The 23,416-nt window shown below is 32.3% G+C and overlaps 4 protein-coding genes across 10 annotated transcripts; 1 reads left to right on the top strand and 3 right to left on the bottom strand.

The window, feature by feature from the left end:
• Positions 1-437: 437 nt before the first annotated feature.
• Positions 438-14,326, bottom strand: Tyf (twenty-four). Of its 4 annotated transcripts, XM_076892910.1 has the most exons (10): positions 13,655-14,326; positions 10,325-10,438; positions 9,888-10,250; positions 9,176-9,445; positions 8,553-8,946; positions 7,572-8,003; positions 6,291-6,389; positions 6,032-6,215; positions 3,598-5,297; positions 438-3,372 (listed from the first exon to the last, which is right to left on the bottom strand). In XM_076892910.1, exons 1-10 carry the CDS (start codon positions 13,919-13,921, stop codon positions 3,302-3,304), a joined length of 3,894 nt encoding a protein of 1,297 aa, XP_076749025.1. In that variant the 5' UTR covers positions 13,922-14,326; the 3' UTR covers positions 438-3,301. The 4 variants fall into 4 exon arrangements, with proteins under 4 accessions (XP_076749025.1, XP_076749022.1, XP_076749023.1 ...); XM_076892907.1 differs by having other exon boundaries at positions 6,032-6,389; XM_076892908.1 differs by having other exon boundaries at positions 6,032-6,389; positions 7,572-8,000.
• Positions 14,327-14,350: 24 nt separating this feature from the next.
• Positions 14,351-15,341, bottom strand: LOC143433463 (uncharacterized). The gene is made up of 3 exons (XM_076910801.1): positions 15,315-15,341; positions 15,074-15,266; positions 14,351-14,514 (listed from the first exon to the last, which is right to left on the bottom strand). The coding sequence occupies exons 1-3, from the start codon at positions 15,339-15,341 to the stop codon at positions 14,351-14,353; spliced, it is 384 nt and encodes a 127-aa protein (XP_076766916.1).
• Positions 15,342-16,180: 839 nt separating this feature from the next.
• Pis (phosphatidylinositol synthase) lies at positions 16,181-18,792 on the top strand. 2 transcript variants are annotated; one of them, XM_076892916.1, is made up of 5 exons: positions 16,181-16,323; positions 16,403-16,503; positions 17,716-18,004; positions 18,115-18,278; positions 18,366-18,792. In XM_076892916.1, exons 2-5 carry the CDS (start codon positions 16,458-16,460, stop codon positions 18,518-18,520), a joined length of 654 nt encoding a protein of 217 aa, XP_076749031.1. In that variant the 5' UTR covers positions 16,181-16,323; positions 16,403-16,457; the 3' UTR covers positions 18,521-18,792. The 2 variants fall into 2 exon arrangements, with proteins under 2 accessions (XP_076749031.1, XP_076749030.1); XM_076892915.1 differs by having other exon boundaries at positions 16,191-16,327.
• Positions 18,793-20,295: 1,503 nt separating this feature from the next.
• On the bottom strand, positions 20,296-23,029 carry LOC143422336 (leucine-rich repeat-containing protein 47). Of its 3 annotated transcripts, none has more exons than XM_076892914.1 (5): positions 22,256-23,029; positions 21,712-22,185; positions 21,308-21,635; positions 20,988-21,195; positions 20,296-20,310 (listed from the first exon to the last, which is right to left on the bottom strand). In XM_076892914.1, exons 1-4 carry the CDS (start codon positions 22,842-22,844, stop codon positions 20,997-20,999), a joined length of 1,590 nt encoding a protein of 529 aa, XP_076749029.1. In that variant the 5' UTR covers positions 22,845-23,029; the 3' UTR covers positions 20,296-20,310; positions 20,988-20,996. The 3 variants fall into 3 exon arrangements, with proteins under 3 accessions (XP_076749029.1, XP_076749028.1, XP_076749027.1); XM_076892913.1 differs by lacking the exon at positions 20,296-20,310 and adding an exon at positions 20,668-20,895; XM_076892912.1 differs by lacking the exon at positions 20,296-20,310 and having other exon boundaries at positions 20,669-21,195.
• Positions 23,030-23,416: the final 387 nt, after the last annotated feature.

Below are 23,416 nucleotides of genomic sequence, written 5' to 3'. Positions count from 1 at the left end.
TGTACCACATCGTTCACGTTTGAGAACGTTTGTTAAAAACAAATGGAAAAATAAAAGAATGCACACTTTTCGTTTTCGTTGATCGCTATTGATTTGGTTCTTGTAATTTCAACAAAGAACATATACGGTATAATACATTATCGCCTTGCACGTTGATATCTATACATCTTTTCGCTCTTCTTTTCTTTTTTTTTTATCTCGTCGGTCGTTATATAAGAGAATTAGTTATATGAATGAACGTAACATCGTTTCATAGCGTAGCTGCCGCACGGCTACGGTACACAATTTAATGGTCCTATTTCCTTTCAAGTACTTCTGTGCTAATATCTCTGAGAATCGTAGCAGTCGTCGCCATTTGAACCGGTCAATGGCACAGGCTGACAATCGGACTTTACTAACTTTAAGGCGATGGAGCACCTGACTTTTGAATAGTTTCATTTCGCATGTCGGATCGAGATACCCTGAAGAATCATCATCCGCTTTGATGTAAAGATAAAATTATCGCTACTTTATACGTAGTGTGGTGTAATGCGATGACGTCTTGTGATTAAAAATGAATTAGTCATCTGTTGCTTATTTAGATTTTCAGAAATAGCTGTTTCTGCTGTAGCAGAGAATTTTCTGCGCTTGCGAGAAAAACAAAAAGGAAAAGAAAAACTGAAATGCTTAAACGCATACTTTAAAAAGAGCATGTATAAAATAATTCGTGTAAAATTTATTCTGAAAGTAGGTTTTAATACTTTACCAATGAACAATGCCTTGTGCTTTACTATTTGTATGAAAGAGAAAGTATACTACATAAAAAATAGAAAAAAAAAGGTAATTAAGATGTGATGATAATACAAAATTAAACGACAATTATTTTCATAATGTCAGATTATAGAAGATTCATTTAAGGTACGAGGGAAATGATGTTTTTTCAAGGTATGCACCAACACGCATTAGTGATTTTTATACGCGTTAAATATCTTAACATATTATTCATCTGAAAGCTGTACCCCCAGCTGTACTGTTATATTGCTGAACAAAATGCAAAACATCAACAGAGCTTATATATTTTCTGTTTCCATTCGTAATTTTGAGAAAATAAAGAAGCAACAACAAAAACTGCCAATATTGATTTGTTAATAACGATTAACTTTTCATTAATAATAATATTAATAATAATGATAATAATAATAATAATAATATAATAGTAGTAGTAATAATAATAATAATAATAATAATAATAATAATAATAATAATAATAATAATAATAATCTAAATAGACAAATACACTTTCATTCTTTCATACGAAACTTATCTGCGATAAAGTTATCTTTATCCTTACCATCAGAGGCGATAAGCTTCCAAACATTTATCATTTACTTATTTTCTTTTTTTTTTTTGGCTCAAGATGCGTGAAATTTTCATTCGAATTTAAAAGTACAATATAACTTCACCTTTGTCTCGCTATTTCGTTTATCTATCGAAAAATAAAATATGTAGGAGGTAGGCTTCCTATGTAACAAATAGAATCTTTTGTAAACGGAATCATATTAAATTCATTTTTTCTGTTTCATTTTTCCCTTTTTTTTGATTAACTACTCATAAGCTTTTTTCTTATTGTAAATTGATAACAACCACAAAAGTGTATTAGTTACTTTCTTTATCGCCCGATTTAGGAGGATAACACAATTCCATGGGAAATTTCGAAATGAATTCAAAAGTGGAAATGTTAAAAAGAAAAAAAAAAAATAAAAAGAAAAACCCAAACTGGACATCGGCTAGTAGAGTACCTACATAAACTACGCGCATTCACACCATCATACTTTATGATCACAAGCAAGTATTTTTATTATAATTATCATTACCAATAATTAATAATTATTCATTAAATAAGCGAGTCTGTGTAAAAATTTAGCGTTTTTTCGTTTTGTTTTTTTTTTCATTTTGTTTCAACACATTCGCACTTTACTCACTGTCTCCATCCAGTTTATGACCTTGAGCGCAACATTTGCAAAAAATCAGTTTTTTAAATGATTCTCCCCATCCCCCCTTTTTAATTTTCTTAAACTATAAACTGTCGCGGTTGGAAGAAGTAACCACTCCATAAAGTTATAAGTCAATCACACTATTTTTTTTTTCTTTTAAATATTTTACACGTGTTTAGTGACACACTTGCATTCACCATTTTTCGTTACACTTGACACACATCTTTATAGCTTTCTTTACTTTTCTTTTATGTTCGTCTTAAATAAAGTACATGTAATCTAGCAACCACTATCTTTCATTTTTTTTTCTTTTTGCGTTTTTAAACTTCCTAATGTTTTGCTCGAAGACTTCACTGACTGTTGCAACAATCCCTGTTCTCTCAATGATGTTGTTTCAAGATCATCATTTCAGCTCGCAACTGTTTATTGATAACCGTTTAGTAGTTTAGCGATATTTTTCCGACGGACGATCTCAATTTGGCATAGTTAACATAACGGGCTTCATTCAACTATCTGTAAACTTTATTACAATGGTCTAAGATGTATTTTGTTACTTTTTAAAGGCATCAGCATAAACCACTGTCACAGCACATGCAGTTCTTCACATATCTGCTTTGTGGCGTTTTCGTTTCAGTTTTATTTTTTTTCTTTTTAAACCTTTTTAAACAGTTTTTATATAGAGTGTTCTCGTTTCCAAATCGTAACACATTCGTGATCGATCTGAAACGCGTTTCGTTTACGAAACTTTTATATGAGGCATTTTATGACTACACGAAATTTTCACATTTTTTACAAGGAGGTTTTCGCGTTCACGTTCCGAAAGTGCGAAACACGTATTCCACGCTACTATTAATTAATGATTTTCAGTCGAATATCGTATCGGATGTCAATACTGAAACTTCAATGCTCGCACACGTTACAAACCTTTTCAAAGGTATTTTGTAACTGTTTAATGTATGTACAATCAGTACGCTACACTATTCATAAGCCTTGTCTTTTTCTGGTGATTGACTATTTTATGTACATTAGCTTTAGAGGCACATTTTGCGCCAGTTGGCTTCACAGAATTATCACCGACGATTTGACACGACAATTAGTGTAGCTTGTTTTATTAACGATCGAAACCGAGTGTTACTGTAACTTGCTTTTTCTTTTATACAGATTCGATCACTTTGTTTGTATTTTAGATACATATTTGGTCTTGCATTATTAAGCAGACTCCTCTGGCTGTTTTATAATTTTGTAACGGATAACTTGCAATAGAGGTAATTTTGCAGTACAAAAAACATTATTGTGTTATTTACCCCATTTTTTCTTTAGTGCCCATTTCACTGACCACTGTAGAATTGTATACGGCCGCCTGCAGTTACTGGCATTTCTTTCATAACAGCGTCCCATGCTACAATAACAATAAAAAAAGAACAATGGAAGGACTTTGAAGTGTTAAAATAAGCTTTTAAGAATATTTCGAAATTAGTTTGGAAACTGCTGCTTTGCAAATATAATCAGAGAAATATGCAAAAGCAAAAACTGTCAGAAGGAAGGAGGCAACCATCGACAACTTCACTATTTGCATATATCAACACATTTAGAGGAAATGATATTTCAAACAAAATTCACTTACCTAAGCCAACGAATGAGACGATCTTATCATGATTGTACGTTTGTATATTGACATCCTCTTCCGGAGCCACATAGAGCATAGAGAAATCTTCTTTCGGTTGATGATGATACTTCTCCATTATATCTGGTGGAGGTGTAGGCGGTGGCGGTAGACACGCTGGAGGAGGAAATCTTGGTGGATAGCCCATACATGGTAATCGCTGCACCATCACCGGGTGCATAGGTTGTTGCGTTACGTGCGCGTTTGGTGGTTGCATGAAATTGGGTGCGAATTTGTCGCACCTCATGTGCTTGTCAAATAACGGCGGATATCTATCAAAATTGGGTGGTTTGTTCATAAGAGGCGGAACCACGGAGGGGAACACAGTGCCAGTAGTTGAATTCTCTTCGGCTGTCGATTCTTCGGATAACAGAAGTTGTTCGTTAATTTCAAATCCAAACCTAAGTTCAGTTGGCAGCTCGCTGTTCTTATTAACATCTGACGAAGTTTCGTCTAATAATATAACTGCAGGTCTTGAAGTTTTTTGTTTATTGGCGGACTGCGATTCCATTTTTTGCAACTGATCTTTATCTGTAGTTCCGACCTGTTGTTTCGCCTTTTTGGATTCAGAATCTTCCTGCTGTTCCTGTTTCGTATTCACGGAGTATACGATTCCCAATTTAACCGTTTCATGCTTAACGTTAACATTTTGCTCTTTTGCAGGCTTCGTTGGTTTCTCGTTTCTCATTAATTTACTAGAATCGGAATCAGTACTTTGCGCTTCTTGCGTCACTTTTGGATTACTCAAAGCATTAGCTTTTTGCGACTCGCTTTCATCGGTTGAACTACCACCGGGACTGTTTTTGTTTTCGCAATGCGTGTTCGAATTTTCAACGTTTTGTGGTTTCTTCGTACTTTCATCGTGATACGTATATCCAGCCTTTTTGAAGTGTTGGTCTTCGTGCGATACTTGATTTTGTACATTTTGATTGCTTTGAACGTATCCTCCGCGACGTGCTCGAGGATTGTTGTTACACCTCACGCTCACGATCGTATCCTTATTACTAACATTGTTACAACTCGGATTATTGTTATCAGAATCAGAATTACAATTTGTTACTATATTATTGAGCTTCGATGGAATTGGATTTGTTATTAAAATCTCGTTTGACGTTGTGCTATGGTTAGTAGAGCTCAGTGTTCTTTGTTCTTGTTGTGTTAAATTTTGCCGCATTTTTTCAACATCTTGTACGTATTTGATAACTTGTATATTTTTATTGATAGCCTCTTCTTGAGCTTCCGCTTTCTTTCTTTCCGTGGAATTTTTCATTTTCGACAAGGTCGGCGAGGGTGGCTTTTCGAAGCTAAGATTCAGAATATGATTCGAATGGGTGAAGTTGTGTTGTCTTGTTTTCCTGTCCGAGTGTTGCAATTCATCTAAACTGGGATAATAGTCTTGAGGGATTTTGTCTGGCTCTGAGGGCGTTTTCGGTGGCACACTAGGCCACGAGGTTGTGTTCAACATGTTTGGAACTATCGTGGACATATTTAACACCGAATTATGTGTCATATTAATAGTTGCCATGCGAGCTATATCCGCGTAACTTGCCTGCGGCGTTCCGCCCGATGAGGTAGCTATTTTTGATAAATTATGTTTGGACGTATTCGATGTAACCGGCAATGAATGGACAGAATCTGAATCGCTGCTGTCCGATTTATCACTGCAAATAATAATTCACGTTAATTAATATGCATTTAATTCTCGAAATGCGGCAGGAAATCGTCGTCAAATCCACGAGTTTATCATTTACCTCTTCAAATTTAATATTCACTACTTATCGTTACTATATATAAACAATGTTATATCTAAGAAAATGACAAGTACTCGAAGATTATGTACTCGACGAGTGTTCTTTGAACTAATATCTTGTTTAGATACATTATCTTATAACAGTAATCGATCGTATAAACACGTAAAAAAAATTCAATGTAAAATCATTCGCTATCATTTCTACAAAGTATGATACATCCTAATTTTATAAAATTTTCTTTAAGAATACAATTTTTCGAACAGATGAGTGCAGGTGTTGCGAGCGATACGGACATACAAATTATACGGACTATCGAAAATAATATCTGATCCATTCTAAAATTTAGAATTCATGTTTGTTACTAAGTATATGTGAAATTTCGTACTTCTATAACAATTACATAAGCGTGTATTGTACAATCAAATCATGGAAAGCGGTAAAAATTGTAGGCACTAGTTAACTCATGGCACATGAATTTTGTGAAATTAACTTTAATTTAATAATCGTGATTCGTCTGTCAGTAAAGGGCTAATAATTTTTCATATTTAGAATAGAAACATTTCAAGCAACTTTCGTAAATTACTTGATTTCTTGCACGGATTTATATTTTTGCTGTTAATTACCGTAAATTCATTGTTAGTTACCTTGGAGGCATGCTGCTTGCCGATTTTCTTCTAAGTTCGGGAGAAAGCGGCGTTCTATATTCATTAGAGAATCCTCTGGAATTTTGAAGATAAGATCCGGATATTGTTAAATTCTGCGCTCTACTCTGCTTTTTACTCTTCTTCTTTTTCGTAACTACCAAGAATTCTGTTTCGTGTTCAGGCTCTGGATTGATTTTTTTATTGGAATTTCGGCGACTAGCATAATCATCTCCGGTATCATTGCAATATATAGACTGACCTTCTTCTGTTCCCCAGGATCGTCTATCACCACGACTATCGATAGCTGTGTCCCCTGTGCTTCTTTGTTTCGCACGGCGTAAAGCAACGTTAATTGTGCCTACTCAAGCGATAGAAGAAAATACTATATTAAGATTCGCATTATTTTAACTATTACTTAACCTCAAACACCACACTATGTTAATTACACGATTTCAACGCACACGAGTCAACCTGACCTAGAGTATTTTCTTGCTTCTCTACAGAAATTCCGTGTATACATCGACTTATTTTCAATTTTCTTTCTGAACTAATATGCAAAAAAAGAGTCTATGTAAACAAGAATATCATACAAATTTTAGCACATAAGATATTCCGAAAAAGAAGAAGGAATTCTTTAAAACGGACTAAATTAACATAATCCAATGTTTGAGGAATAACAATAGAGCAACCAGACCAGTAAAAATGCTAAATTTCAGGCTTCTTATATTAATTTTAGAAATTATTCAATTGTTTTTACTGTTAAAATATATGTTAACTATCTCGACATAAATAAACGATTATGTACGTTAATTTATTGCTCAGTAATCATTCTACAATAATTTCGATATAGACACGTGCTGGCAGACTTATATAATGATAATTTCGTACTTCATCGTTATTCATTTTTACAGAAAATATGCATGTATAGTTACTGTTCTGAAAAATTCCGTCATTCTTATTGCACAGAGAATAATATTTTCATTATATTCAAAACAATAATCACGTCAGACTAATCTCTTAAACAAAATGAACCAGTAATGGATTAGTTTTATTTTAACAGAAAAAAATGATTGTGAAACTTTAAAACAATTTGTACTGAAACTTGAAATCTTCTTCTTTTAATTAAATATTTAAAACATTAACTCTTTGTCTAATAGCTACAAATCATAGTTTTATGGAGCACGTTATTATCTAAATTAAAGAAAGACTTATTTTGTCTGTAATAATGTCTAGTTTTAACTACTTTTCGTTTATGAGATCGAGAATTATTAACCCTTTAAGCGGTATGAACGCATATATGCACACACGTTTAACGTCGCACAATTCAGCGCTCAAAGGGTTAAATACAAATTAAATATAACATTTTAAGATTTTAAACCTTTGATATAGAATTGAAACAGTAAATATATACAATTGTCATGTGTTGCCCAAAAAAACTAAAAAGAGGTTACAGTAACTAATAACAACGAACAAAGTGGGTTGGTCTGTAGGTCTAAACTAGTTGTCTTGATTGAGTAACGATCTGTTACGAATCACTTACCGTGTTGACTCGATATACTACTGGCACCGCTAGAACTGACACTTTTTTCCGTTGTGAGATCTTCAAGTTTAGTTTTAGATATCTCTTCAAGAGAATTGGACTTCTGTAACTTGGCAGGCAACTGTTCCCTTTTAGTGTCTTTTTCTCTACTCCTTGGTTTTGCTCCTGAACTAGTTTTTACTCTTACTGGATTACCTGGTTTTCCTTTTTTACTCTTAGACTCCTTATTTTCGATGAAATTAATTAAACTGTCGATGTCCTCGTTGCGATGTCCTTCGACGTTTTCAGCGTTATATACAATTACGTTAGGTTCCTGGTTTTTTCTTCTAGGCTTCTTTCGTTCACCATTGTAATTTTGCACTGGATTTCCATTTTCATCTAGAGACTTCTTTTCTCCAGTTCCAGTAGTATGCGCTGTGTACCTGGAACCTTCTGTGCAAAGTTATGTATTTTAATTCGTTATAAGAATAAAGAATTCGGTATTTGAGTTTCAAGCTAAAATGAAGACCTAATATTTGCTAATAATTAATTAGTTCGAAATATTTGTTTTCTTTTCTAACACATTACGGTTCATTATTACTTCTCCTAAACTTTTTTCTATATTCATTATTTATCATCATGTTTAAATTAAGTCAAAAGTTAGGTTATATATTATTATAGACATATATTATTATTATTTAGAATACCATTTATGTTCATGCATACTGAATGAGTTCCTCACTTTATTGCTCCTAAAAGATATAACTTAATGTTAATCAGTTCATGTATTCGATCTTAATTATTGTGATGCTGTTTTAAAAAAATTCATTATGACTAACATATATTATACATGGACTCTGAATGATGCTATCCACACAAATATGTAAACACGAACCGTAATGTATTAATATGGTTTTAATTGCTAATAAATATTAGTGGCCACACTCTATCTTTATAATAAATAAGTTATATATTTGCAATAATTTTTGTTATATCACCTACCCATTGTGATATTCTGTGTTTGTAAGGATGCAGACATCATGGAGCATAAACTTGGAACTACTTTACCCTGACTAGTACTAGAACTGTTCGCAGTTCCACCGATACCACATTTCACACTATTAAAAGTTTGAAAAGAGAGGGCACCAGTTACCTCTGTACCATTAACAGATATTTTTGATTTATCTTGCTTTCCGCTATGTTCACGGAGAGAAAAGTCTATAGTAGTGTCCACAGGGGTTTGAGCTATATCGAAAGTAGTGCGTGATATAAATTGAGATCTACGTGGTTCAATAATTTTCATTTCAATTCCTTCGTCATCCTCTGTGTCTAAGGAGTGAGGTCTCTGAACCCCACTTATAGTGGATCCCACATTCCTTTCACTAATAGTACCCACCTAAAACAATTAAAATTGAGAGAAGCACATTAATAAATAGGAGGCAATACATAAAGTGGCTATACAAAGTATTGTTCATTCTAATATATCCATACTGATTAACTTGACTTAAGTATATTAAGTTTCAAATATTTACAAATACTTTTTATAACCATTATATATACTATGTACATATATAACTAATGTACGATTATTACAATTATATTACTATTGTAATATACAAATATACCTCGGCGTCACCTAGATCAATCACCATATAATCTGACTTATACTCTGGTGGTGGATTATCTGATTCAAGCATTTCATTTGTGCCGTGTTTCCCTTTGCTACCTCTTTTCTCGCGCACTTCAACTTCAGTCTCACACGGATCTTTTTTTGTATCCTTTTTATCCTTCTCTTTTTCTTCTTTTTTTGTACTAGTGTATGATGGTTTGTCTAATGATTTGGATTTTTCTTTATTAGTCCAGTCATAAGCTGTCCTCTCTTCACAGAAGCCCTTCTTAAAGAACAAGAAAAATATATATTTATTTAAATATAATAGACCACTGTATAAAACTGTTATTTATGTTATTTTACATCTACAATATGTTAATGCAATTTAAAAAGATGATATAGTGATATAACCAATAAAATTATTCATTTCTAACATTATAATTATATATTTAGCAACAATAATAGCAACTTTGAATCAATTAAAAGATCGCTTACGCATAGAACAAAAATATATATTAAATTTTTTTAATGTTAACATTTAACTTATTTTTCGCACAAATATGCGATTTAAATAGTTTCATAATTTACGAGAATATTTTTCGTACATTTCTTCTTTTCTATACCAACAAATTTCATTTATGTTATCCTCTATTGTATGAAAAAAATTCACATGAAATGAGAACTTTGTCTAGAATGAGTGAAATGAAATTTAATCATATTACATATACCTTTTTATCGAATATTAGGTCTAAATTAGCCAATGAAGCAAGACTGTGTGATGCATTAACATTTGAGGGCAAAGAACCACCTTCCCTTTGTCTAGCAGAAACACTGGATCCTGTATACTTCTTATTCTTTCTCTTGCTTCCTCCGTAAGTATGGCTAGATCCGGATGTTAGATATGCAAAACTACTATCAAACTCCGAAGCAATAGGTTGTGCTAAATTTTGCAATGATCCACCGTGTGTTAACCTCTCTGATACAGAATCTCTTTTATGTCTTCTACGATTTGACCCAGGTAGGCAACGTGAATTAGGTACTATCCTTCGACCTTCCTCTGTTTCATCGGCTTCTGCTTCTTGCAGTAGTTCCTAGAATGAATGCAATTCAGTTATATTATTGCGCTATAAAGAAATTGTACATATACACGTACCGACATGCTTACCTTAAAGAGACTTGATTTTCCTTCACGATCTTTGGGACACTTGTAAGTTATAGCTTCATCCAATAGTGCACGTAATTCACCCTCATTTAGTGTAGACAAAGTAGCTGGTTCTTCCTAAAAATTACAATAAAACAAAAGAAACCTTAAAATTTTTTTGCAAATTAAATGTTTAATTGTAAATACATATATAAAATATTGCAAATAGTTACATCTTAGTATAAAGAAAATAAGAGATATTACTAAGAGGAAAATCATAAGTTACATGTATGTGTACGTATGCACAATCAAATGCAATCATAAATTTTTATGTTTTAATAGAATGCAGCAATTGCAGATTAAGAATTTCCTTCTACTGGATAAGAACTATTACATAAACTAACATGAGTTGGTAACAATGAATGCATTTCTTTTATAAAACGAAATAATATCAATTTAAAAAATGTGCATCAACAAATCAATAAATTTTATACAAAAAATCAGTTTATATATACAATATAAAATCTAAATCACATAATGTTCGCAAACATTTTGTTTGTAACCTATACATGGTGCAGGAACATGTTTGGCAATGTAGATTCAAATATGGAAAGTATGCCAAGAGTTCAATCCAAACTTTAGGAGTAAACCATAAGTGGGAATACATTCAAAGATGTGTTAAGAAACTAAAGGATATTTAGTATATCTCTGACTTACTCATTACAGTGTCTGTTACTTTTCTCTTATCCTACTAAATATTTCATATTGACACCTATTTACTATAACTCCAACTTAAATTGTGATTCCTTAACAAATCATCTGATACTAAATTAGAATTAACAAAACGTTGTTAGTAATTAAAATTTCTTGTAATTTTTGCATTCTTACATAAGCAAATATTTTGCAAAACAGAAATATTTCTCAATATTTACAATGATACGTATTATATTGAACACCATAGTATAAACTAGACCAGAGGGCAGATAAGCATGGATATAGATAGATTCACAGAGTGAATTTAAGGTTTCACTTATTGGATTTTATGAAGAAATATAGAGACCACATAGAAAAAGTATAAATAACATATATTAATGTCACGATTAATGCTACATATGCACGTACATAAATTATTTTTATCATGTTAATTATATATATACCCTGTTTCTTATGAACTCAAAAATTTAATATATCTCAACTAGTAATTTATCTTTCTCAATTAAAATTCATTATCTCTTTTATTGAAATTAGTGTGCATTATCTTCATAATGCTAATCAATTTGTGCACCTAACATACATAATTATTGTATTGAAATGCTGCATAACTGTTTACATAACAGCAAAAAAATTGTAAGTCTACACAGACATTTATTTGATTTACTTACAAAATGCTGCATCAATATTATAACGAAAGGAATATTTTTCATCCATACAGGCTATAAACGGGATAAAAAGTATTGCAGTAAATCGTACATGATACCTCATTTATTTTCGTGGTAGTTCGACGAACACCGCCTTTCGGTAACCTAACTAGCTTCATTCAAAGCAAAATATCTTATCAGAATGGCTGCCCATGTAAAAAAAAAAAATTGACTACCACGGTTTTTATTCTTTATTTATAAGACTACACAAATATCGTCCAGAAACAAAGCGTTTAGAGAAAGAGAGTGTACAAAAAAAAAAAAGAACTGAGAACGATTATGATTGCTCCCAGAATACGCCGTTTTTATGGAGATAATAAAACCTTTCCAAACTTATTGACCGTGAATCGTCATACGTACAATGAAATACTTTAACACATTTTTCGTAGCTAGGTTAATAATAAACTCTTATCATTATTCGATAAAGAAAAAAAAAAAAAAAGAAAGAGAAGAAAAGAAAAGTAAAAGAGAAGGGAGAAAAAAAGTTATCGCTCATTTCGCAGTGTTGAGTAACATGTTTCGAAAGAAATAAAAGTAAAGGAATAGGTGGTTTCGCGTACGAACAACACAAACCAATCGTCTTTGAAGATTCGGAAAGCACTGTTAATGAATATTCGTAAGTCCTTGGAAATGCGAAAAGGATAGCTAATAGCGGGGTTTACCTTCGTTGGTAAATTAAAATAGGACACACACTAGGAATGAGTTTGGGCTTGTCCAGAGATCGATAGGGGGTCGCGATTAGCTAATTGAGACACGAGATACCGGGGTGACTTACAGACGAAGGAAAAATCTGCTGGGCAGTGCCGGCACGGAATTTATATTTTTAGAGGGCACCTGGGTCGGCTGCAGTCGCCTCTGCTTCGTTGAACTGCAGTCCCGCAGTATAGCACCGTTACGCTCAGATTTTGCGCATTTCAGTACACGATAAATGTAACCAACGATACGCTATCACTGTTCACAAGAAATAATATCGGCAGTATCAAAAATGTGCTGCCGATTTAAATGCTATTGTGACGAGCGGGCGCGGCGCGCTCTTCTCACCATGGCCGCCGCCATTACACTGAGAACACGACCATTCCAGGATTGTAATAACCAGGGGCACCTTGATGCCCCTGTTTGTTATCCTTTATCAATCTAAGTGTGTTGCACCAATTTACACGCACAATTTGTCACGTAATTACAGGTTACTTACATACGTGTGTAATTTCACTTTAAAATTACTATCATTTCGAATCAAGTGCATAGAAATTTTAATCTGTGACAAGTCAGCGCTCCGTCGTATTCACTTTCATGAGGTTTCGAATGCAACTCTCTTCTGATCATTGCTCGGTATATAAGCATGTAAGAAATGTAGACGCGTTCTAAGACTGAATTATAATTCTAAACATTTTAGAAAATAGTAGTTGTACAAAGATATTTATGCATAAATAGTTGTACAATAGATTAATGATTCTTTCGTAAGTTTCATACTGTTTCCTTTTTACAATATATGGAATACATACGTTGGTATTATTATATTTTATGATATCAAACGAGAACAAATAAAATCAAAGTGACAGTAATATGCGTTCAATTGATTTGAATTCAAATATATTAACATATAAATCAGAAATTTACAAAATTTAACTATAAGACGATCTACTGTTGAATTACCAATTGCTATCGATTTAAATCGTTCATTTCTCCATAATTTACATACAAAGTAATAATTAGAAAATTAATTGTATCAATTATTTTATGGTATACTAGCAAATTAATCTTATTAAGGAATTAAAGTCCTTTATCTTGATGTATGTAAAATAATTGTTGTAATAACGTGTATCTTCTTAGACACAAACAGTTAAGCGGTCTTTTAATAATAATTACTCTGTTGATGTAAATGTTGAGAAATGCCTAAAGCCAGTGCGCAAATCCTATACGTATATTTTTAACTCACCTGCTTATTGTCAGAGGTAATACAAGTAGGTGCACTTTGATTTGTTGAATCTGAATTGATGTCAATGTTCGTTGCAGCACACTCTGTACTTGAACTCTGATTATTAACAGTCTCAACACCTACCACTGAATTTTCGTTCTCCCTTTCATTAGAGATTTCACTATTATTATTTTCAGCAGTTTTGTCAGGTGCCACCGGTTCTTGACGATGTGCCGGCCCTGGGGCCATTTTGATCGAAATTGACAGCGCTGTATCCGCTGTACTCATAGTTTTATCATTTTTCTTTGGTGTTTTTAAGGTCGAACGACCCGTCTCGTTTGATCATAGAGAATAATCGGAAATTCTCGCATTTCGTATCACTTCAGTTTTATTGGTTTGGTCCATTTAGTCTATGAAATCGTCACAACAATCACGTCCACACAAACGAAAGCATTTTTTACTAAACCGATTTCGTATCAGGCTAAGCCTAATCGGTTCAACCGATTAGAGGACAGACATGTTCAATTAGACTTCAACTAATTCTAGCCACGATTATTTGCATTCGAAATGTGAAATTCAACTGATGATTTTCTCAATGTGCTCGATTTTACGCGCGTACCACGCGCGCTGCGAAGGTGACAAAAATGGCACCGTCCACTAGAGTCGTGGCTGTCGATCAATCAGAGAATTGTTGTCTTCGAGCCGCACCTGAATTGTTCACGTACATTTCCGATCGGTTTGTACATTCTCGTTTATGCACGAGAAGTCTGAACATGCAATTCTCGTTCCTTGATGCCAGCGGTCTTTCGTTGTTGAGGTTATTTCAGATATACTTGTCAGCTTCAGCGGCAACTGTCGATTGGTAGAGTACGTTGTGTATTCTAACAAATCGAAACGTGTAATATGTTTGTTACATCAACGATAGACAAATACTTGTTCCGTATTTGAATCACATATTTATCGAAAGTAAAATGCGAAAACATTCATTTCGTCTGCAGAATTTTTTTAGCCACCGATATGCTTGTTTGGAAATATTTGTTGCTCTCGCGTAACAAAATATAGAAAATACATAATCTGCGATGTACGTGCGCCTCTTTTCGTAACGAACAAGCTTTTGATTACGAGTTGAACGTGTTTTAACGTATATTTAACTCATGCCAAAATTATGACAGTTGATATATGTTGCAATGTACAATATAAAACGAATGGAATGCTTCTTGTAGCAATTGTCGGGTTTTTATTCCGGAAACGTTGGATCGTAAGTAATTTTCGTTGACATACTAAGTTTACACCGCACGCGTTTTCTCTTTATAGCCAGGTGTCAAAAGAAAGTCCAATTTTGGAATTGAAAAAACGAGGTTGATAATCGCCGTAGTTCGAGATACTCATAAATTCAAAATGGCCGCTGTCGATATTAAAATGCACATTTTTCTCACGTACGTTGCTTTGTAAATTTTACTTTATACGAAATGCAATGCACTAGCAGCGTTGCTCCAACCGTATACGGATAGAAGACGCGAAATCGTATTTGTCCAAAACGACGACAACGTTTCTGGCATTGCTTGTACACACACCAAGAAATATACAGTTTATTCTTGCTCGTATTCTGTCGTTTATAGGCCCTTGGAAGACACTAAAGATCACTTATGAAACATTTCACTGGAAACTAGAAACGTCGCACGAAGTCATAAGTGTCTGATCGGATCATTGAAGCGTATTCCAAAATCGTCGGCGAATTATCGATCGCATAATGTTACTACTGTCTGTGCACTTTCCGACGATGCCCACGGTAACTACAAGGGCAACCATCTACCGAGACACTCGATTTCGAAGTAAACAAGTTATCCCATTAACTGCGATTTATTTCAAATACAACATTAACTGTATTCGAATAAATGGAAAGTAGTCCACCCGAAACTTCATTGCACGATGTCCAAATACAACCGTACGGTTAATCAATTTTTCGACACTGAAACATTTCACTTAATTTCACTATCGTTCAACGATTATTACTCTTGGTTAATTACATCAGAAAGAAGTTACAGGAAAACTGACGTAAACCTGCACAGACAGTTTTCTCGCGACACAATAAACGATCGCTTTTGCGCAGAGAAACGGCGGACCAGCCGTTTAGCCTCTGAAAATGTCGTCTGGCTTCAGGAGCGTAGCTATGTGTCAAGATATGTTCTGCGGCTACGATTTTTTTTACATATCTGAAATAGTTTACATTGAAACAGTTGAAACGGAGTACCTCGACTAATCTGCCAAGTTTTAACTGCCAATATACGACGTTATCGACTTAAATTTATTCGATCTGCGTGGTTTAATCGCAACGAAACAGATTTAAACAGAACTATGACGTTTTCATCTATAAATGTTACACAATTTAGCGAGAATTGTATTCCACGAGAGTTTCAGAATGTTCTCCGCAATTTTATATAATGCACAGGACAAAAAGTGCGAACTTAAGAAATGTCGGTGAAAATATTAATAGATACAATACTGTTAGCTGTGTGACTTCTACATGCGTCATCGAGATCGATGTATCTCGAACTCGAACCACAATGCGATATAATTGTCGATACTACCGATTCATTGACGTTGTATGCTGTCTATACATTTTTCTATATACAGTAACTCAGATTAAAATTGAAGAGAACGGCGTACACAAGTAGCCGAACAGTTGCAAAGTTCGTAAGTTTAGAATAAGAGAGATTATTTGACACCGCCGACCATAGATAACAGATAAACCTTTACGTCCGATTACAGATAACAGGTTCCGTTACCATTTCCAAAACAGTGAGGGACAATTAGAGGCGGCAAAATGACGGAATCTGAGAATATTTTCTTGTTTGTGCCCAACATTATTGGTAAATAAAAATTTATCGTAGTTTTATTACCAACATTTATGTCTACTTTTTAATAGAAATATACAACAGAACTGTGTGAATATATTATCAAACTCATATTTCTCAGAAAATACATTCCCAAAATAATATTGTTATTGCGATTAATTTATAATTTATATGCTATTTATCTTCTAATATAAAGTAGTCGTAGTATATAAATTTGAAATTTGAAAGGAAAATGATAGCATAAATATTTCTAAATATCTGTATTTTTATTTGTTTTTTAGAAGATTGAATTTTTGAAAGATTGTACATATTTATATGCTATTTTTGACATCCTTTTTCCTATATGAACAATATGAAATTATTTTTCTTTTTATATTGTATGCATTTAACATTTAAATATATATATATATGTACATATTTCTTAATAGTTCATCTCTGTCTTTAATAGACAATATGATGAGAAAAAAAATATAAGCGTAGCACTTTAAAGACTTCCCATATTGATTTATAGCAATTCATAAGATATTTTTTTCACACGCACACACATACACACATATAATCTTTTATTGTATTTAAAATAAAAAATGAAAGTATTTAATTGATAATGAGATTAAAAATATTTAATAAACTACAACCTGAATTTATAATCATAATCATATGACAAAGTTCTTAGATATATTATTGAAAGAATTCAGTGAGTTGAAAAAAATATTTTCAAAATGGTTACGAGAGGTAGTTAAGTAATAGAGAATATGTTGGCTTAAAAATGAATATGTATGAATACTGTGAGCACAGTAATATGTCAATATCTTATAGGTAAAGAATCATATCTCTATTCTTTGTCAATATGGAGCTAAAACATTTTCCTTTGTATCTAATTTTTAAATCTTGTAATACCAAAAAGTCTTAAATTTATCATCGCTACTTTTTAATATACAATATTTATAAAGTATACATCTTATTAAAGACTTTTGTTAAGATTAAATTGAAATTATTGGAATTTATTAGTTACTATTTGTTATTGAAACTTGTAGTATAAAATGTGTCAGTGTTACTTAATTAAAAATTTGATGAATCAAATTGATACTTTTATTTTATAGTAAATTTACTTGACATAAAATGGAGATATGTAATTTTTTACCTTTTAGTTACACATGTGTATGTGTATATAAATATAATCTAATCTAATCAAATAATTAATACATGTGCATGTGTGTGTATTAACAGGCTATGGCAGAGTGATTTTGGCTATTATATCCTTTTACTTCATGACAACTAACCATGTTATTGCATCATGGTGTTACATTATTAGTGCACTATTAGATGCAGTGGATGGTCATGCAGCGAGATATTTCAATCAAGGCACCAAATTTGGTGCCATGTTAGATCAATTAACCGATCGCGTCGGCACCATGTGTCTTTTAGCTACATTGTGTATATTTTATCCATCTTATTCATTTTGGTTTCAATTAAGCATGGCCATTGACATTAGTTGCCATTGGATATACTTGCATACGTAAGGATAAATTTATTCAAACATACATACACGTTTTGACATTATCAATATCTAAAGATACAAGAAAATATATTTACTTCGTCAGATAATTGTAAGACATTATATTATAGGACTGTTTTGCAAGGAAAAACAAGTCATAAATTTATTGATATGTCTGGAAATCCAATAATGAGAGTGTATTACACTAATCGTACAGTTCTGTTTATTATGTGTGCTGGTAACGAAGCTTTCTATGCCGCATTGTACCTCCTTTACTTTACCGAAGGACCCACTTGTAAGTTACTAATATTTATTTTCTGCATATTTATTAATAATGTTAAATACTGTAATAAGTGTTGTAAAATATTTTTTTCTGTTACAGTGATCGGTATAAGTTTATTTAGATTGGTTATGTATCTCTCTGCGCCTATAGCATTTATCAAAACTGGTATCTCATTGTTACACGGATACATTTCTTGCATTAATTTAAGCATAATTGATCTCAAAGAAAGGCAAGAGCACTCGAAAGTGAATTAGATCATAGCGCTATCAGTGTTTTAGTCAAATTAAATGCAATTAATTGATCTTCCTATTTTAAGATCTGTTATACATAAATACATGTTTACATTATATTTTGATGAGTTAATATACTTGAATGTGCCACATTTAAAGCTAAAAGTCTACAAACTATTTTAATATGACATAGATGGTGCTAGTCAATGTTTAATCTCTATTTTAATAATAACAAGCATGCTACAAGCATCTTATATTATATTCTAATGTAATTAAAGTTTTATTATATTTCTTTATCAGTTTAGTGTTTGCATTTTTCTATTCAATAAATGATTTTATATTTTTGAATAAGATAGGTAACTTAATAATTTTTGTTTAAATGTATTTTTATAGAATAATGCTAGAAGAAGATTAATAAGTATATTAAATGTTAGTGATTTTTTAATAGTTTAAATATATCCTAAGTGGAATTATATTTATGTTCCATAATTTTATATAACGTATATCGTAGGATCATACGTTTTGTTGTACTTCAAAGTTTATCGTATATTGATGTATGTATCTGTAATGTATAAAATCCGATGTGAAAAATGTATAAAAAATGTATCCAAGAGAATATTTAATAAATATTTTTGTCCTTTATGTAGTGATGACATTCTCTTTATTATACCATAATCATTAATACAAAATATTATAAGCATATTATCGATATGATTATCTATGAATAAAGTATGTATATATGGCATGAGTCATATCAGTTTTACATACATTAAAATTAATTATCATTAGTTATTTATTGCTACACATAAACATGTTGTCTGCTATATACGTATATTAATTTATTTGTTACCGTAAAGTTTCTTTATCACTACAAAACTGAGGATACGTAATAATATACAGATTAAAAGAAAGGTTATCTATCGTATCGAAAAATTCATATAGAAGTGAAATGGAGAGATTAAACAGAAAGGAGTAATAAAAAATCTCTGTAACATTGCATCAAACTATGTAATCTAATTTCGTACCTACGGCGAAATTTTGCAGAAACTGAAGCAACACAATAAACAATGCAAATATTCTTTGTTCAATGTGATATTTATAACGTAGCTATTATTACTATCGAGACGTTTTGCTAAATCATTACAAAAACAACGTATGAATTATACAATGTGACACGTGTTTTTTGCAATGATGACAAAATTTTCCGCGATACACGCAGTATACTTCTGTATCGTAGCAATCATTAAGTTAAGGCGGCTAATTACACGATAAATTTACGATATGCGACAATACTTAAATGACAAAATAATCAACTAACCTCAAAATTTTCGTTCTCATTCCCCCGTCATGACCAGTCATGTTTCGGCGCCATGTTAACACTTCAAACATTCGCGCATGTTGGAAAGTTCAGAAAATTCCTGCGAATTTCTTCTCGTTCTTAAAATGCTCTGAAATAAAACTTTCACTAGCTATACTTTATAAGATGAACAAAAACGTCTCACTTGGACGCTGTTTACAGTTTACACTGCATTAAGGTACACGAAACAAAGTACAATATTTATAAAAACAGATGAGAATTCTCCACCGGCTTACTATGGGACGATTCGCGACACGACAGCGCCAATGTCGTCAGCTGCCCGTAAAATGGCGGTTTTTCATTGGTATTTGAACCTGTGGTTAACCACTGTATCCTGTTCAGAATATTTGTAAACATCGTATGGAAAAGTTTATCTACAGATTTGACTTCAAGATTTTACTATTTATAGTAATAGACGATGGTTCCGTGCTGTTTACGTTTTATTTTTTTCCTTCATCTACAAACAATTGTAAATATTTCCGATTTTAAAAGGATCGAACACAATGATACTTATTGATTAAATATCATAAAAATTTAAATACATTCTTAATATTTCTAAACATCTGTTACGAACCATCGATAACATTGTAATTCCTTTGAGTAAATTGATGTATTCGGCTGCGGTCCGATTATGCTACGGACGAAAATATCAATACTTGTATCTTTATTCAAATCTAATCAAATATTCGTGATTGTATAATTTAACGATATGAATTTTTCATTTTGTTAAATGCTCTCAAGGATTATATGCGACACGTTCAAATCTAAATAGTATTATTATTTTTTTCAATATGTTTTTTATTCTTATATCGTTAAACAAACATTTATTAACACTATTGTTATCATTAATATTATTATTACATATTTTGAAGATTCACAGTATAAAAATAGAATGGACAAAATACAATTATATATTCGTACATAGCAAAACGTTTTGTACAAAATGTGTAAGTATCATGTACACTGCACGTTTGACTAACTAGTTTTAAAGCGTTCACACAGTCACAAACAAAAACGTATAAACACGTTACATGTTAACAGTCTAGAGTTTAAACAAATAATAATTAAAACAAGTATTTATAAGAAATTAAAATGTAGATTATTCCGAAGTTAAAAAACGATTAAATTACTCACGGTGATTTATTACTCGCGTAATACAGTTATTAAATTCTCCTCGAAATTTAGATCAGCTCTCGAGGGATACAGTAATTTCATATTACCTTCCATGTCTACGATTTTTACTTGTTCTACAACTAAATTATGGTAATTAGAAGTTTCTTCTTGTGACGAAGATGCAAAACCAAGAGTGACTAATTCCTTTAAAAATTGGTCCAATACATTTCTGTTAAAGATATAACATTATAATGCAATTAACTTTAGTATAACTAATTAAAGAAATAAAATTTACGGTAGGTGCATATTAATAGTTACCGATATTCGTATCATGGTATTACCTGCAGATGTGATACGATGTAGCACTGGTTACTTCTATTAACATCGCTTCAGTATTTACGGACATTTTTGTAATATCACTGTTTGTTATCGGTGGGAATGATATAACTTGTTCTAATGAATCCAATAAACATGGGAACATAGGTTTACCTTCCAGCAGGTACAGATACTTGTGAATACCAGAATATACAATCTTTTTTTTTTCTTTTTTCAAATTTTCAGCTTCAGCTTGTAATTGTTGGAATAATGCAACACCAGTATATACTTTATTATGCATTAATGGCACAATTTCTAATTCATTTGGTGGCTTTGCGGTGTATGTTAGGTCACCTAAATATTAAACACAGTATTAATAATATACATACATGCATGTATGTATATGTATGCGCAATTTTCATGTTTTTACCAGGCGGAATTAATTTTAAATCGTGTGTTGCAATTGTAGCCGCATTTCTTTTTTCACATATACCATCGTGTAATCTAGTTTGAAGTTGAATGAACTTTTTAAAATTGTCCTCCGTGAAATTTATATTTCTAACAATGCACGCAGCAATATAGGGTCTAATATTTTTCACGTATTTTGTAATTTTGATCAGCGGCGCGTCGTTTGACATTTTTAACACTTTCAACTTGTGTGTCAAAGTATCTACTGGGTTTGTATTACTTTCAGATTCTGATAATTTCGATGGTTTTTTTCCTTTCTTTGATTTGGCATTTACAACAGAACCATCCTGCCTTGGACAATGTAACTTGACGTATTCCATTACTTGCTTAGTCTTGCATTGATCGACTAACTTTGACAATCTTTTGTCCGCCAATGCGTTTCCTTTCAAATGAAGTTCTTTGAGCTTATTGCAATCGGTTATTTCACCCGGAATAGCTGCAATAAAGCAACAGTGGTTAAACCGATTCTTCGAGAAATAGTTTTGTGGTTCCAAAATAAAAATTACCTGAAATCAAGTTGTCAGTGATATTTAATATCTTAAGGGACGCGAGCTGATTTATAGCTGCAGGAATTTCTTTTATTTTATTCCCATTCAGATAGATTTCACTGAGATGAACCAATTCTTTGTAACAGACATCGGGAAAGCATTCAAACTGATTGTTAGAAAGATCCAAAACGCTCAACTTGACGTTGTTAATTTGCGTCGGCAGGGATTTTAAAAGATTCGAATTCAAGTTCAGTGTTGTTAATTGAGGAAGTTTACCAATCTCGTCGGGCAGCGACGTCAACATGTTTCTTGAACAATCGAAAACTTTCAATTTCTCTAATCTCCCGATTGTGTTGGGTATTTTCGAGATTTTGTTCGAATGTAGCACCAAGGTAGCTAGATTTTGCAGTTTCTCAACTTCCTCTGGCAACTCGTTCAGACATGTGTGCGTGATACTCAAATAGTTCAAGTGCTGCAGATTGAACAATGACTTATCGAAGCCTCTCTGTTCGATTAACTCGGAAATTGCAGAGCCTGACAACACTAACTCGTGTTTATTCTCCGCAGCAGCGGTTTTGATCACAAGCCACGAATCATCGATCGTCATTGTTATTGATTGCTATGCAAGTTTCTAGCGAAGATGGACTAACGTTAATTCGTCGTTTCGAGGTTATTTGCCGGGTAGTGCAGTTTGAAACATGCGTTATTCACGCTGTAACGACATCTGTGTATGCGTTCGCTTTCAAATTCGCGAACAGAATGGAGAATTGAATTACGAACGAGATATATTTCAACGTAGCTGATTACAAATGTTACACTTATTATGCAGCAGATCGTTTCAAGTTTTTGTGATCCAATCGTATTTTCAAATTATAATGTGTATATCGTTTTATTATTCTATTCTCTTCCAAAATAAAATTTCTTCATTTTTATCTCCTCTTGTAGGAGTTGTTTAAAATATCTAAGAGAAAGTATATTGTTTCACTAGAAACTGTATAAATACATATACAAGTATTTACACAATATTAATTAAATATTTTATACATTAAAAATATAGCCACATATTATTATAATTGATTAATGTAGATATAATTAAAAGAAAGGAATTGATCTTGATTAAGAATAGGATTTTTTAGAATATCGATAAATAGAATGATCGATTATTAGAATATCGAATAA

This window comes from Xylocopa sonorina, chromosome 3, assembly GCF_050948175.1.
Source record: "Xylocopa sonorina isolate GNS202 chromosome 3, iyXylSono1_principal, whole genome shotgun sequence".
In the NCBI taxonomy this organism is placed as follows: domain Eukaryota; kingdom Metazoa; phylum Arthropoda; class Insecta; order Hymenoptera; family Apidae; genus Xylocopa; species Xylocopa sonorina.
The sequence above is the reverse complement of the archived record's forward strand: the minus strand, read 5'-3'. Positions and strand labels throughout refer to the sequence as shown.